Below are 17,484 nucleotides of genomic sequence, written 5' to 3'. Positions count from 1 at the left end.
GGGTATTTATTAGCTCACACACATGTAGACACACACTCACACACTTGACACACGCAATTTTGGCTGATTGCTAATTGATCTGGCTCTCATCCAGCCCCTCAAAATGAAAAGCTGACAGTCTGAGTCAATATGGCCCCCTTTCTTGCTATCTGGGAAAGCTGATTATTAGGGAGAGTGAATCTGTGTGTGTGTGTGCAACAGTAACAGTGTGGGTCCATTTGTGTGTGTGTTTTCAGTCTTAAGATCGACACATTAACAGTCTCGGTAGGCCAACATTGCTTTCTACCTGTCTCCGTGGGAAAGTTGACCTGGAGAGATTTCTTTGTGCTTTGCTTTCATATTATGCAACAGTTGCTATCTGCAGACGTTTAGCGCCCCGTTGAGAGTCTGACTTGATTCACTAAAAGCCTGAACAGAAGGGGAACAGTGATAAACACAGAGAGGACGGAAATATGCTGGTAAACAATGTCAAATGGTAAACAATGTCAAGAGTAATGACGGTGTTTGAGGGTTAAACTCCTTACCCTTAAAAACATGAATGTGTCCATCCATCCGTGTATGTCTGTGTGTGTGTGTGTGTGAGAGAGAGAGAGAGGTTGCCAGCTCATTACCTAGGAGCCAAGTAAACAATGTCAAGAGTTACGATTGTGTTGAGCAACTCAATTACCTTCAAGTTCTTTGGCTGAAGACACATGCATGACATGTGAAAAAATTTCCCAAATCAAGCTGAACAGTCGCAAAACCACAGTAAATTAGTATACCACCTTTCATCTCAACTGTCCGCAAAATAAAAAAAAAATGTTCTTGTTGTGAATCTGAATATCCTACTCTCCAATAATAGTATCATATTAAAAATAATTAAGAATCATCAATATAATTAGCAAACAATTTACAGATGTCATGCACACTTTAATGCGATTGAACTGAAAGCAAAATTTTCCCCAGCTCATAGAATAGGAAATTAATAAATCACAAGTGAAGACAATAAAGACAAACTCATCTTGTCACTTTTGTTAAATACATGATTTATGTGCACCGTTTGAGTTCAAAACTAAGCTTTATCATTCTGAGTGACAGTACAGTAGCTGCCGAAGGCATCGGAGTATTCTACATATCAAAGCAGCCTTTACTCACAGAGCTTTTCTCCACTTGAGGTTATCAGTAAGTGCTGGATTTGTCGCTTAACATAAGTGTTACAATGCTGCCACTATCTTTTAGTAACAACAAAACAGATGATATTTCCTCTACAGTGTGGTATGATTACAATGTGTAAATCATTGTTTACAGTGTCACTGTGTATGTAAATGGTCATTGAAAACGTGTGTATGTGTGTTTGATATGAAAAAGAGAGAAAACACAAAATTACTGCTGGCTGAGAATCTGTGCTCATAACGAAATGTAGCCATCACAGTAGTCACATCATTGCTCCATGCTCATCCTGTGATTTATTTCTTTCAAAATTCAATTTTTTGTTTTCCTCTCAGTCATCTGAAGGCACAAGGAAAGACCTGGCAGCTGGCCATGTCAGAGACAGTGCAGCGCACAGATTTAATGCTGCATACTGTAACATCCAAGACAAAAAGACCTGCACTGGCTGCTGCAGGATTGAAGCAGAACTGAAGACTAATATGATGGCTATCTTGCTACTGTGTATTGATAGATGAATAATACTTCATTGGGTAATTGTGGCATCATTAGTTCATGTGGCAGTTTTCAATTTGAATATTAGATGTATTTTTGGCAGATGTTAGCTTGATGGGGCAGAACATGACTTCAGTTTGTCAGTTTAGCATCCTCAGTTATTCAATGTGTATTTAGAAGGATTTCAGTTGGTAAATCAGGCTTAAAAGCATGAACAGTCACTCTCCTCCCTGAAATGAAGGAGGAAGGAGTGAGCAGCATTCACTGAGCAGACTGGAGATTTTGACATTTTAGGAAATACACTTTGATTTCTTGCTGAGAATTAGGTGAGAAGATCAAAATCACTCTCACATCTATCCATTAAATATAAGTCTACAGCTGGTAGCTGGACAAAAAATAAAGTGTAAAAATGACAATTTGTCATTTCACAGGCAGCTACATGCCGTACTATTTCTTGTCTAGGAGCAGCAAATTCTTGGAATTAGCGCTGTCAACATATCCTGGCTGTTTTTTAAATATTTTTTGTTGTACACTTTAGTTTTTGTACCGATTCAACTAAGAAGATATAACTTGTTAATTAAGAGCTTAAGAGGTGCTGGTCAGTAGGATTTTGTTTCCTTTGGCCATTTGTTGAATAAGGACAGGCAGAAAAGAGCATTAATTTCAAGTAACAGTCTTGTCATTTTATTATTTTGTTTGTTTAAATTATTTGTGCTTCATTATTTTATGTTTCACATACCTAATTTGTTGGGATTGTGCAGTAAATATTGTTTAAGTAAACTTAAACTGAGAAAAAAAACACGTTTTGCATTTAATGAATTATTAACGATGACTGTTGATTGTTAACAGGTTCAAACAGAGTCAGACTAGCTTTTCCCCCAATTCCAGTCTTTATGCTAAGCTAACCAGCTACTGGCAGTAGCCTTATATTTAACAAATATGATAGCGGTATCGATTTTCTCATCTCCCTCTCAACAAGAAAACAAATAAATGTATTGATGTATGTAATAAATCTTCAATTATTTCTTAAAATTATCCAAAACATGTTAACCAAAGTATCCTTAATATTATCTCATCATTTAGTTGTGGTATTATTAATACCTATTGATATCCTAATCATGAACTTGCATGTATTTTAAGTTTTACTGTGGAAGTTAAATGCATCAGAAAAACAAATGTGACAACAAAAAATAGAATGGTTGAGTAAGTTATAAATTATGTAAATGATGCCAATGTTTTTCATGATTCAAGACATGAGAGCTGACATTGGATCACTGTCAACTCAGTTGCACACTGAAATACTATGACCACAACATGGTTACTGTATGCAACCTGTTAAAGAAATACTGTGACATTTTGAATTTGAGTCGGCTGTCACATTGTGGGAAACTGTGCGGCCAGTCGGGCCTCCCAGTTTCAATGATGAATAGTGACATAACTAACAAGACATCTCAAGGGGACACTAACAAAGACAAATGTTTAAAGTTTTTGGTGAAGAAAAATGACAGAGTTAAATACAGAGTGTCCTTTCAGAGCTGATGGTGAATAAATTATATAATTGGTAAATGGAAGGCAGTTTGCCATTACATTTTGATTGAATTAAAAGTGAATTCATCTCAACCCCTGCTGCACGTATCCAGTCTTTCCAACCCTGGACGTGACAGTAATGCCCAATCTGTTTCTTTCAGTGTGTCCTTCTCTATATACATCATACCATCCCTCTGCTTCAAGTCCAGTGACAGTCCATGTTTTCTTCTGTGGTTCCTCAGTCAACACTTAAGTCATCACAGCCCTTAAAGGGGAAGGTTTAAAACCTAAAAAACCTGTCCATCAAGAGCACATTCCACTCAAAGCAAAACCAATCTGGATTGGTTTCTCCAGTGTTTCTTTAACTTGGAGTTGGAGTAGTTTTCAGAGAGAGGCTACATTCGCTCAGCTTGGGTCCCCCGCTATAGGAGTTTAACGAGGTGCACTGCATGCGGCCTGCAGAGAGGTGGAGAAACACGGTGGATTTCTGTTTTCAAAGCAGGTGAAATGTCCCTTCAGAGAGGCTGTCAGGCTACCAGACCCAGGCGGGAGATCTTAGCAGAGAGGAAGGAGTGGAGGATGAAGACAATTGGCTTCGGACACGAGTGGAGGTCCAGTTGCTGGAGGAGGATGAGAAAACAAAAGAATTAAAAGGCAGAATAAGACAGAATATTGGATAACATGACAGGGATAAAGAGGAAAGAATATGATTAAAAGATCTGAGAATTCATTAAGGCTGAAAGGATGACAAAGAGGGAAGGAGGCACAGTAGGGAAGTAAAAGAAAGGGGGTTTATAAGACACATAAAACCATAAAAATATATTCAAACCTAACTCCATAGTCAACAGTTCCCCATGAGGCAAGGATTAGACAGTCCAAGCTGGAGCTAAGCACTGTATACACACAAACACCACATCATTTTGAACAAAGCTCTTTTCATAGCCTGAATCAACAGTGATTTTACCGGCGCAATGACTCACATCCTGTTTCTAAGACCTATAGGGAGATTGAACCTATAAATTCACACTTAAACTACTGTTTGGTCTGTCAGATGAAACACTGAGGAACTTTTAGTGACTACTTCTACTTCTCCAGTAAACTGTGCAATGAAATATGAGTATATCTACACATTACAACTGGGCAACAAAAGTCTTATGTATCCAAAAAGTCAGTTGGGGATAACTTATGCTAGCGATGTGGCTCTTGGGGTGGCAATGTTTGGTACAGATATCCATGGAGGCCAGAGTATGAATCCTAATGACTTTGGTGATCCCCTGACTTTTCCCCTAGTGCCACCATGAGGTTGACATTTATGATTTTGAGGAAAATGTCTTGACAACTATCGGAAATTTATGAAATTTGGTACACACATTCATGCCCAACTCAGGATAAATCATCATCACGTCTAAATCTTTTGTTTTATGACCAAACGCCTGCATGCTAATGACATTACCATCATCGTCAGCTGTACTTTAAGTTGAGTGCTAATAAGCAAATGTTAGCATGCTAACATGCTAAGCTATAAACATGGTTAGTGTATTTGCTTTAAATCATCAGGTTAGCATTCTCACTATTTGCATGCTGATGCTAGCATTTAGATCAAAGCACTGCTGTGCCTAATTGCAACCTCAAAAAGCTGCTTGCATATACACCCTTAGTATTGTTATTTTCTTCGCCCTGCTGTTAAACCATAGCGCCTTGGTGCATATAATATTTAGCTTTCCAAGCCACGATCAATGGTTTGGTTCGGACTAAGCTCTAGAAACTAAAACAGACCCTGTGTTGGGGAGATAAACTGTCAACTGTTGTGACTGAGACAAATTTAGACATACATAGTTCCTGCCAAATAATGACAGTATATTCAACACTCTGAAAAAATAGACCCGGCTGATTCCACTTTCAAATGTTGAGCTAATGAGCCATCAGCCACATCCATAAGTGCCTTGGGATTTTTTATAAAGCCTTGTCTTTAACTGTGCTGGGATTCGGAAATGCTACAGAATCCAAAATCTATCCTGCTAAGGTAGCCAACAGAGGGGTTTGAATCAAAGCTCCCAAGTCTTTGCTTATTTGCCTTCAGCATAAACTGGGCAGTCAAAAATGAATGTATCTGACAGAGGTTTTAAACAGAGCTGTATATGGACTGTTATACCTACAGATTGTGGCGTTCAGATAAAATGTGTTTCTATGTTTCTAAATCCCATAAACCTAGAGAGTAAATATTTTAGTTTTAAATGTCACTTTATTTCCCATCATACAGTAAATCACAGTGCTATGGCTTTATGAATGATGGAACATCAATGCTGTTTTTCTCGGTAAAAGCTGTTTGTATAAGTGCCACGTGACTGTTATAAAAGAGCTACTCGAGCTCCTCCTCCTGACAACCACATAATATTCATCATCTGTTGTCAAATGAGATCTAAGAGATTAAAAACTGAAATTTTTAATACAAAAATTCCACACATATTGGATAGTAGGGGCTGAATATAACTGGTCCTGATTACTTTGAGGGTGGCCCCACAGTGAGTTGCTGAGCAGTGTAAACAGATTAAAACTCTTACAGTATGTGACAGTTTTTTTTTTTTTTTTAAGGAAACTCCACTCTCAAAGCTCTTACCATGTAAGACCTACAGACGTGTGAAGTTCATTTTATTTCAGTGATAAAGTGCTGTAATTTACTTTCTGTTGGACCACTTTTCCCCTGCCTGTCTGATATACTTGTACTCCAGTTTATATTTTGCTTCACATGAACTTGTTCTATTTATTGTGGATTGTACATGACCACAGTAAAGTAAGCTTGATATTGGATTTTGTTGTTTCCAACGGTAAAGCAAAAAAATTTAAAAGGACAGTTATTAATGTATTTCTAAAGGCAAAAAGAAAAACATTTCTCAGTTTAACCACAGATGAAAAGGGATATTATCAACGGAAATTGTTTGGATTATGTTAAGATATTTAAAAATATTTCATCTGAGTGGTCTGTGCTCATATTCAAAATTCACAATGTATAAGCACTACACGCTGTGCTTTCCAGTGCTCCAAAAATGCATTGTGTGTACCCAAACCATCTAAGAATAAATATGTGGAAGCACTGTGGATTCAATGTGATAAGTGTGAAAATTGTGGATAATGGTAAGGCTGTTTGTTGCTTTTGTAAAAATGTTACTGCCTTAGTAACATTAGCTTGTCACTCAAGTGATGTTTCTTCTATTGTAGCTGAACAAAAAAGGCTTCAATATTGTCATTGTCATTGTCATAAACATCATCTGTCTTCACCCAGTTGTACACAATAGATAGATAAATAGATAGATAAAATGGATCCAAGACTGTACATCACCAACAGTTGTTTTTAATAAAGTTACAATTTTCTCAGCAGAAACTGATTTTTCACCCTGTTTGAATTAAGCGGACCATGATCATGGAGGACAAAACAGAGGCCAATTGAGTTTCTGTCAGTGCTAGGTGGCTGGGTAACATGTCTTGTTGCATTGTCTGTGTCAAAACATAATGCTTGAAGTAAGAAGACACTCACAATCTCCCCCTCTTTCCCTCCAAAGTCAAGGAAGAGCATACGAACTCCATCATCTGAGGACATCTTTAGTTTTTCGTAGGGGTAGGAGAGGAGTACTCGTGGTCTGGTAGGAGTGTGAGTTCCTCTCTCCTCCCCATTCTCCCCATCTCCAAGTTTGGGTTCAGCCAACACAGAGAAACCCTGTTCGTAGTGAATCACCAGCCGGCACTCCTGACCCCGGTAAAGACAACCTGAAAGATAGAAAGACAGAATTCAAGCTAATACATTTCTCTAATCCAGTGGTTCTCGAAAGGGATTTTTACACTGCACTTAGCCCAGGGCTAAAAGCATTCTTAGAAACCTTCTTAGTCCCAGGCTAATGGAGCTGTTCGCCCCAGGCTAAGAAAGCTGTTAGCCCCAGCCTAAGAAAGCTTTCACACTGGCACAATCCTGCCACATTCCAAAGTGGGCTAACCCCAACTTTAGCCTGGGGCTTGCTGGCCCTGCTCCGGAGCAAGGTTTGCCCCGAAGTTGCTAGTGTGAAACAGGGATGAAGTTGTGGATTAGTCATGCGTCATTCTATAATGTAAACATTAGTCATGTGTGCCAACGGACATTTAACCCAGAGCTAGTAGAAGTAAAGTGTGAATCATATAGCCCTGGGTTTAGGTTAACCCTGGGTTAACAATGTGTGTGTGAAAAGGGGCTAAGTTATCCCAGGGTCAACTCTTAGCCCAGGGCTAAGGATAGTCCTGGGCTAAGAATATGCAGTGTGAAAACTAAGGTGGGGTCCAGGGACACCCAGGGGTGCTTGAGAGTGTTCCAGGGGATCCCCAGCAAAAAGGGTAATAATTTATTTTCAATATAATTACAGAATGTGTGATTATTTTGGTCATGGGTTTCATACATTTTCCATAATAAAACATCTAAAAGCAAAAAGCTTACCAGATGGGGGTCTGTGGTCTAATTTGTGTTAGTTTAGGGATCCTTGATAAGAAGAAGTTTCAAAACCACTGCTCTAATCTATTTGACTGTAGAGCTTCATTTTGGACTGTTTTCTAACAAGATGCTCATGAACAAATCCTCCTGTTCAAATCCATATTTCCATGTATTAATAATGTGTGCATAACAGAAATAGGAGCTAAAGTGCAAATCAGAATGTGAATCCTTGTCCTGCTACGTACATTAAAGAGTAATTAATTACACTGAGAGGCCAAAGTTAGGCTATTAATCACACTTGTTTGTGTAAATAACAGTATACTTTTAATTGCATATTGTGGACTTAAAAAATCTATTAATCCCTGTTTGTAGAAAGCCTCCTCAGATGTGTGAAGTTGATTTTATTTCAGGAGTTATTTTGTGCTGAAGTACTGTAATTTACTTTCAGTTGTACCACTTTCCCACTGCCTGTCTGATATACGTGTACTCCAGTTTATATCTTGCTTCATTTCCCAGAAGGCTTTCTGAAACCCCTGAGAATGGGTATGAACTGGTTATATTTATTGTGGATTGTACATGTCCACAGTAAAGTAAGCTTGATATTGGATATCATTTTTTCCATCAGTGAAGCAAAAAAAAAAAACTTACAGGGACAGTTATTAATATATTTCTAAAGGCAAAAAGAATAACATTTAAACTCAGTTTAATTAAGAGTGAAAAGGGATATTATCAACTGACATTGTTTGGATTATGTTAACTGTTTAAAAATGTCTCAGATTTCTTGAGAAAATGTCACACCACATTAGGTCACTTTCATTCAATTCAAACTGCTGTCCAAATGTGGGAAAAATATTTAATCTGAGTGGTCTCTGTTGAAATTGAAAAAATTACAATGTATGAGCCCTACAGGCTGTGCTTTCCAGTGCTCCAAAGATGAACTGTGTGTACCAAACTACCTAAGAAATAATATGTGACTTGGAAGGACAGGGCCATTCTATATGATTAATGTCTTATGTACAGTTCCAGTCAAAAATTTGGACACACTTTCTCATTCAAGTGAATGAGATGTTTCTATAACTACATTAAACTATATTATAACTATATTAATATATAAAAAGATGAATAAAGTTGATGCAATTTATTTTTCAGCTGATTTAGTGACATGCTGTGATCATATGGTTGGAAAAGCCTGAGACAGATCAGTCTGCTTCTGGGAATATTCAACAACAAGAGAAAATATGAGCTGAAAAACCGGTGCCAAAAAGGGCATTAACACTAAACCAATCCTACACCATGTAAACAACTCACATCTCACGTCTACATGGTAGAGATGAAGCTACAGCCAGGAGACGGTTAGCTTAGCTTAGCATAAAGAGTAGAAACAGGGGACAACAGCTAGCCTGGCTCTGTCCAAAGGTCACAAAGTCCACCTATCAGCACCTCTAAGCTAATTAATTAAGTCGGTATAATTTGTTTGTTTAATCTGTACAAAAACTGAAGTGTAAAAATGACAATTGCCAGACTATTTCTTTACTGGGTGCAGTTGCCAGGCAATAAGTGGAAACTCCAGGGAGTCACTTAAGCAGTATCACATGAGAGGGAGTGCTGTTGTACTGAATAATATGATTACTTTTGGCACTCGGCACTTGGCCTGTGGCCTCGTACCTATGACCAAATAACAGCTGTGCTGATATTTAGCACCACCTTGAGTGTGATATTGCTTTTATACAACAGTTCTACAAGCGTCATTTATTACTTAACAGTAATAAGTGACAAGATATTATGATCGGTTTGATTATTTAATCATTTATTTGCCTCCACCAACACAAATAGTTCCACAACTGGACTGCTGCCAAGCAACACATAAAACATTTTCCTGCACATTAGCTTGCTAATTTGTGTAGGTCTACACACATAGGCCAGCTACTTTGTATCATGTACATTTATCTGTATTATCTGTGTTTCCATTTATTGTGCAACCAGTGAAATAAGAGTCTGTTGACAGCCGCTTTGGTGGTGTGTGACTCCAATGAGTTAACAGCTTGATCAGACAGTACATTGCTCCATCGTTTCCTGATCTCCATAGATGGTCTCCAGTAACTTTTTAGTGAGCTTTCAGACTTGCAAGACAAACAAGTATCTTCAGTTTCTTCTTTCTTCACTGCCATGATCTCCTTCGCCTCGAGTCCTGCATCAGACAGTTTCTGTATGGCAGTGGCTCTCAGGCTGTGGTTGGTGTAAGACGTGTGTCTCCCTGTCTCTTTGCACATCCTGGGTAACATCTGTGACAGCTGGTTTACTCCCAGGGGAACAGCGGTATACCAGACGCTGTCTGTCAGAGCTGTTACCCTCCTGGGCTGCAGACAGAGGGCTTTTGCACCAGGCAGAACTTTGCTCAGGAATTTTTCAAGAGATGCTACCTGGCAGAGAAGATTTCCCCACTCTTCAAACATAGCACCCCTTAGATTTTCTCTGTCTCTCTCCAGTGGTTTTTTTTCCCTTTGTTAAATGTCTTGGTGAAATACTTTGCTCCATTCTTGTCATGTTTTAGGATGAATGATTCCCCTATTTGCCTCTGCGTCCGAAGTGCAACTGAATATCATACCAGACCTTTTTCAGTAAACCTTTTGGAATGTCTGGACTTAGTGTTGCAGAATATTTTAAGATGCTGGTGTTCAGGTGAAATTGGGGGGTCGTGTGTTGTTCTTTCTTTTCCTGCCCTTCTAATCTCTTTTACAACACCTTAAAAAACATTATTAGCTGATGTGTATTCTGGGTCCTGCATTAAATTCCATGAACGGCTAACCAGAGGCTCGTTGACATAATGATTTAAACCAGGCCGAAGCCCAAGGTAGCTGCTAATGCTGTTGAGCACCCCTTTAGTTGCCCGGATGGATCCATAAAACTGCCTCAACTGTATTCAGCTCGGTCTTCTTAATGGACTGAATGTTGAGGTTTACATTTTTGAGACTTAGCCAAGTCTGAAAGCAGTTCAAAGACCATGTTGTTTGTTAGCTCCATTTTTGCTCTTCTCAAACTTGTCTAGGTCGGATGATGTCATATGAGCACGCATGGAAGTTTGCACTAAAGTATCTAGGCTTCTCTCCTCCCATTTGTCCTCTTCTGATGACGATTCATAATTAAAATCAAATTTGTGGAAATATGCTCATCTTTGTGGTGCAAAGTTTGTTACAATCTAAACTAAATAACAACCGTTAATGTAATTAACAGTTATTAGAACAACTGTAAAACGGAGTGACACATGTATAGTTAAAAGTCCCAGTGCTGTTGTACTCTATATCAGCATTCATACGATGCCTCTTGTCTAATCAAATTACTTAGTCAGAGATACTTGTTGTCTAATGCTACATATTTACTGAACAGGTGTGAAATTGGCATTGATCATCTAACTCTTTAAAACATCAGTTGACCTTTCTTCAGTTTCAGAGAGAATAATGATCGGTACAGTTGGTGTTAATTACTGTTATCATCTATTGTTCATAACTATCATATTCTTGACTCTACTGCTCAGGAGGCATTTACTCTCAGTTGCTAGTTTATTAGCTTTACCTAGCTAGGAGCAATCCCACAAATCTTACTTTGATGAAGGTTTTAATATAGTTTTTCTTGAAACTGTTTTAATTCAACATTATATCTGTTTTGGAGTCTGTTTGTGGTGCTGTTGAATTGTATTATATTGAAAGGTTTTTCTAATATTTTTTCCACCTCATTTATATGACTGAGGGTTATTAACACAGCATTAGTTTTAGCTAAGCAACGATGTGTAGTTTCATGCTCTCCTTGTTAAAACACATTGTACCATTCTGTTGTGTTCAGTTGTCTCGTATCTTTTCTGCTGCTGTGACAACTGAGAGCAACTGTTAATACATTAGTTATCTATCAAAAGGGCCCTTCTGTTCCCACTCGTGTGTCCTATGTCTATTACACATTACACTTTACCACATTTCAGCGGCAGACTACTCTCTTCACATGGAGACCGTCCTGCTGAAAGCGCAGTGTCATTTATCCGTTCAACAATATTTCCCATTACTTTCACTCCCGCTCTCATCTCTTTTCACAGCGTGTGTCTGGGCTGAAAGCTAAGTGTACTATCTTTATCTACTCTCCCAATTTACACATCACTTTCCTCTGCTTTCATGACAGACCCGTCTCATCTCTACACAGTGTGATATAGCTGCATTTATTCTTATTTTTCAGTGTCTTGACAGCAGAGATCCCTCCCTCTCGGCAGACATGAAGGCCGCACTCTGAAAACTTCATTTACAGCATAAGCTCTTCTCTCTTGACGACATCTGATCTACCGAGCAGAGTGTTTGTGTGACAAAGAGACAGCAAGTGAGAAGAGAGTTGTTATCTTTCCATTGTTTGCTGACAGCCTGAACAGGATGTGTGTGTGTGTGTATGGCACCTACAGGGAGCGGTTTGTGTGTTTGCATATGTGTACATATGACAGTGAGAATGTATTTTCTAGCTTGCATGAGAAAGAGAGATGGAGATGCATATTTGTGTGTCTTGTCTTCCTGAGGGCTACAGAATACCTATGCGTGTGTGTGTGTTATATGTGTGTGCTGTCGCTCTCTGTGGCCTGCCTCAGCCTCTTTTGTCCGACTATCAACAGGCTGATTCTTTGACTACTTAACCGTGTTGTCAGTCAAACCTCGCTAATCGCCCCATACACACCTAAATCCCTTCCTCGTTCGGCTCTTTATCTAAAGGCGATTATGAAACCAAGGTTGGCAAATGTGTACACAGTAACACACACACCAGGCCTATGGTCAAACAGATTTTGCAAATAGTTTAATTTACCCTGCACAGAGTGGCAGATGGATGGTTTGTGCTGCACAGTAATGCTATCAAGTCTTAGAAATGCATGCTGAATTGATTTTGATTTTCTGTGACTGGAATTTTTGGTGCTTTATTGTGTTCCGCACAGTTTAACAATGTATGAAAATCTAACAATTTCATCACTAACTAACACGAATGTTCTTGCGCTGAAATAAGTTACCCCCAATCATAAACACCACTACAAAGGTGGGTCAAATTAGTTTGATTGCCAATTAGCAACATTTAGTCAGCTGTAAAGGAGGTATGGTAATTAGCACTTTAATATGAAAGTTTTCAAAGCAAAATGAGACAACCAACAGGGTGTCAAAGAGGCAAATTCGTCAGAGCCCAAATTGCAGGTGCACTGCAATTTGGGAAACTGCAATTTTAAAAATGATGTCAAGAGGGTAGTCTGATATTTGTAAATGGAGCTGAACGTTTTTACACTTTGGTTTTGTACAGATTAAACACATATTTACCATACAAACATGAGAATGGTATCAATCTTATCTTCCGTTCAGCAAGAGAGCAATTAAGCATATTTCCTGATTCCATGATAACTGGGCAAACTCCATATGCTAATGAAGATCATGTGATATAATAAAAAGCTCGAGAACATTCACTAAATGTACCTCATGGTTGTTTTCTCAACCAGAGTTTTGAATGTTTTACAAGATCAGTGTATTTTCCTTCTGCCTCATGAAATACTGCATCAGTTTCTTCATTCATCCTTCACCATCTTTAATTGGCTGCTTGACTACCAGCTGACTAGTAATGTCCAATCACATTCATGCAGGTGTTTAGTGTGGCCATTATAACCACATGTTTCCGTTTCACTATTTACCTACTGATACGCCAATACCAACTACTGTATGCTGCTGCACTTCCTCCTCCACCATCTCACACTTCTTCTTCAAGTACTAAGCTTTTGTTAGGGCTGATTTAACTAAGATGTAATGTTCATGAATGTGTATTAAAGTGGATTAGTTCTTGAAACTGAATCCTTGTTGCTACTCAGAGTGCTGAGCCAAATGTAACTGTATAGATATTTGCTATAAAATAATAATACATATTTATTAACAGAAGTGTTTGTGACTAAACTTCCTTTGTAAAATCACAGAGATGTTCATTTGTTTCAGTATCTCTCAAATTGGACTGAATATTATGGATTGACAAATACTGTTAATTGTCATGCAAACAAATATAACTTTTGTAGCAGTGTTTCTGCTGATTTTGTTTTCTTGAAGGTCTTTTTTCTTTACCTTATCTTGTCTAACCCCTGCTTATATAATGTGAAAAACTACTGCATTACATTCTTGTACTTCTAATCTATTGGAAAATATTCAGCATATTTTTAAATTGCAACACCACAGAAGCAACAGTATCGTCAAACCACTTTGGTCAGGTGGGGTGTTGGGAGTATTACAGTACATAGGAAGTGCTAATGTCAGTTTTGTGCCAGGAGCAGTGTGGAATATTAATCCTGCCTCTCCTTATCAAACACACTAAAACAACACTGGTGTGTTGATTACAACTTCAGGAAGTAATGTTGATAGGAGGGAAACTGAATCAAACAGAAAAACAAATACACACCGCTAAATATGCAGTATAATATCCCTCGAACCCTGAAGACCACCCTGTCATGATGAAAAATGAATCTTACAACTCTTATTCTAATGATGTGTAAACAATTTGGCGAGACAAATGTCTCCCTAATGGCATAACAGTTGTAAATGAAGCAAAGAGTGCGTTGTCTTTGTTGTGTTCATGAGCGAAAATTAAAAGTGAAACTCTACTCTTCTATCTAACCTTGATCTGTGGGGTAAGCAGGGTTTCCCACCAGAGCACACACATACACACACACACACACACACACACACACACACACGCACACACACAAACACACAGAGAAAGAGGCTTTTCAGGCTGCAACAAAAGCCCTTCTATCAGCCTGACGGTGAGTGGAAAAGACAGAAGGAGGTTGAGAAGGGCAGAGAGTAATAACTCTGACGGGATGAGAGACAGAGAGAGGAAATGAAATGAATGAGGGAAGGAGAGAGACAATGAAAGAGGAGGGAGGCACTAATTCGGTTACCCGAACGACAAGTAGAATTGCTAAAAGGTTATTATGGGACAGGAACTCAGTTTTCACTGTCATGTTTTGAGCTTGTAAATGACATTAGCAGCAGGTAAAGTACTTAATGTTTTTAAACTGCATCCCATGGCACTACATTTTAGGTGTCACAGCAGGTTAATTATGTTAATTTTCCACAACCACTGTGATAAAAGAGTGCCACAAGGCATTATGCTGTTTACCCGTTCATTAAGGAGGTCCCAGTCAACCTCTAAAACAATCTAACATGTTATACAGCTGTCACCTTTGACAACAACATTAACGACAAGCCTGTGCTAATACGGGAATCAAGTGAAGTGGAATTAATGGCAGATACATCTGAAACTGATCATAAAATTATGTGTTGAATCTGTAGTTCAAAGTTCTTTCTTGACCTCGGAAATAGCTGATGAGAAAACAGTCTAACCACAGGGTTAGTATCTGGTCTGGTGTTTTCGAGTTGCTGGTTAGCTCAGCTCAGCCTAAACCCTGACCTGATGTTTTGACACTTTGGTTTTTGAACAGAATAAACAATTGAGATATAACATATTAATTAATTAGAGGTGCTGATTTTGTTACATTCAGACAGAGCCAAGCTAGCTGTTCCCTGTCTTTATACTAAGCTAAGCTAACCTGTAGCTGTAACCAGTAGCTTCATATTTACTGTACAGACATGAGAATGGTATCGATCTTCTCATTTAACTCTTGGCAAGAAAGCAATCAAGCATATTCCCCAAAATGTCATACTATTTCTACAATTCTGGGATAATTTGGCAAACTCCATTTGTTAATGAAGATCATGTTATATAGTCAAAAGCTCCAGAACAGTTACTAAATGTATGTTTCTTGTATCTACCTCATGAAACACTGCACAGGGCTGTCAGATTATTGATTTTTGTTAAATTGGTTAATACTGCAGTGAAGACAGATAATCAAAACAGAAAAATAGATATGCAGTAAACATAAGCAAGGTTCAAACCTTGACATTATGACTGTATGATATGCAGGACCTTATCGAGCTAATTGCTGAAAATATCAATATGACCTCTGAAGTTTAAGCCACCTTAGACATAATAATAACATAAACGACAGCAGGCCAAGTGCCCCCTTTAAAATCCCTCCAAGAATGACCTGCTGCCCGGTGAGTGATTGAGAGTTAATCTATCTTCAGAGCAAATCTTTATCATGAGCCATGACAGTGAATAAACCATCACAGTGATTTATCAGAATGTAACACAGACGAAAAGCTGACAAGGTCAGCGCAATGACTCCTCAAGTGGCAGTGCTGAAAAATGAGCGAATGCACTTTGGTATGCATTATCACACTCCTCCTCGGGCAAGTGTAAATTACTTTCCTACTTCCACAACAAGAAACCGAGGGCTCGGTGCTAACATCAATCTGTTTCAGGAAAGTTATGGGATCTATTTCAGGCAGAAATTCAATAGTGAGCAATAAAGTTTCAAAACAATTCTCATCTTTGATCATTCTTTTGGCCTGTGTCACTGACATGTATCCTAAATCAGAATTATAAATTTAAAGATGCTGTGATAAATATTCTTATATTAACAATGAATCAAATGACAACATGAAAGGTGTCGCTCGTACTGATGGACCAACAGAAAAACTACAGGGCTTTATCGAGCCTGTCAGCATCTGTCAGCTTGTTGTTTTAGTTTTACAGTTTTGATTCATTCTCCCACTCTCATCACTTCCAGACATACTAGCAGGAAAAACTCTGAAAACTCACTGCACACTATCCGCTCAGCATCAAACAGCAGACTAAGGTTCATTTAGTATCTGTTCTGGTGTTTTTGAGTAACTGGTTCACTTCTGCTTCCTACTACTGACTGCTGTTTTTATATATTTTTGGCTTTTTTTTGGTCACTTACTGACAATGCTGTGTGGTCAGAGTATTAATGGATTATTGGATTTATAGCCAATAACTATTAATCAAAATGCCTGGATTTATTGGTCCTGATCTGTAAATCCTTACTCTGTTTCAGCTTTCAGGGTGTAATCATTTATAATTATAAGCTATCCTTTAGTTAAACCTACTGACTTACTGATTACTACGTGACTGGAGTTGAGGACGCACCTGTGCACATATTAATCATATCCTGGTTATGGGTCTTATCCTGCTGTGGATCATATTATGATGTTTACATGGAAAATAAGTAACCTGGTAACTCATACGTGACTCTTTCACAATGGTGTGAGCAAATTAACTGCAGGGTTGCAAAACAAGCAGCAGCCAGCAAGCACAGTTCATGATATGACAGGGAGCGTCAGCCCAAATGAGTGCCCCTCTACAGACTGCCTATAGACTCTCAGCATCAGGTAGTACAGAGTGAGCAGAGGGATTTTTTTAACAGCAAAATGTACAAATTGGATGTCAGTGACGGTCTTTAAAAAGTACATTGTGTGACCGTAACTAACTACAAAATATTTCTTCCTTATCTTTGACACCCCTCCAGCACACCTACACCTAAAAACGTCTCTTGTGCTGTGTATCTGCTGGATATGTAAATAAGCAACTGTATGCTGGAAAGTTTGCCATATCAACATAAAAACTTAAAAAGTGAAAATACGTCAGTGTTGTGTTTAGAGCTTGTTTCCACTGTCCCCAAGTGGCCACAAAAAAAAAAGAATTAAAAAAAAAAAAAAAAAATCAATAAACAGAGGTATAAACTTTATCTGTTGATCCTACTGTGACAGTGCCTCAAAAGCTACACCATGTCAATACTGAGCAGCTTGTTTCAGTCTAGACAGCGTTTTGTCATGGCATTCAATAAGATGTCCTTTTAACATTCACATTTTCCTGCTAACAACCATGACATACAAAATCTGATTATCACACACCTTAGATAGTGTTTAATTCAAACCGAGCCCTACAGACGTGAACGAAGC

General features: G+C 38.4%; 1 protein-coding gene across 1 annotated transcript in view; it reads right to left on the bottom strand.

Moving 5' to 3' along the window:
- Positions 1–1,004: 1,004 nt before the first annotated feature.
- sntb1 (syntrophin, basic 1) overlaps positions 1,005–17,484 on the bottom strand; it is a 51,061-nt gene continuing 34,581 nt past the window's right edge. The window contains exons 7-8 of the mRNA XM_044358900.1: positions 6,701–6,930; positions 1,005–3,788 (exon numbers count right to left, since the gene is read on the bottom strand). Of these exons, the coding sequence (XP_044214835.1) occupies positions 3,696–3,788; positions 6,701–6,930 (323 nt within the window). The 3' untranslated portion in view covers positions 1,005–3,695. The remainder of the gene's footprint in view (positions 3,789–6,700; positions 6,931–17,484) is intronic.

The sequence above is a fragment of the Thunnus albacares genome, chromosome 8 (assembly GCF_914725855.1).
Source record: "Thunnus albacares chromosome 8, fThuAlb1.1, whole genome shotgun sequence".
In the NCBI taxonomy this organism is placed as follows: Eukaryota; Metazoa; Chordata; class Actinopteri; order Scombriformes; family Scombridae; genus Thunnus; species Thunnus albacares.
Note: the sequence above shows the minus strand (reverse complement) of the source record. Positions and strands in the feature narration are given on the sequence as shown.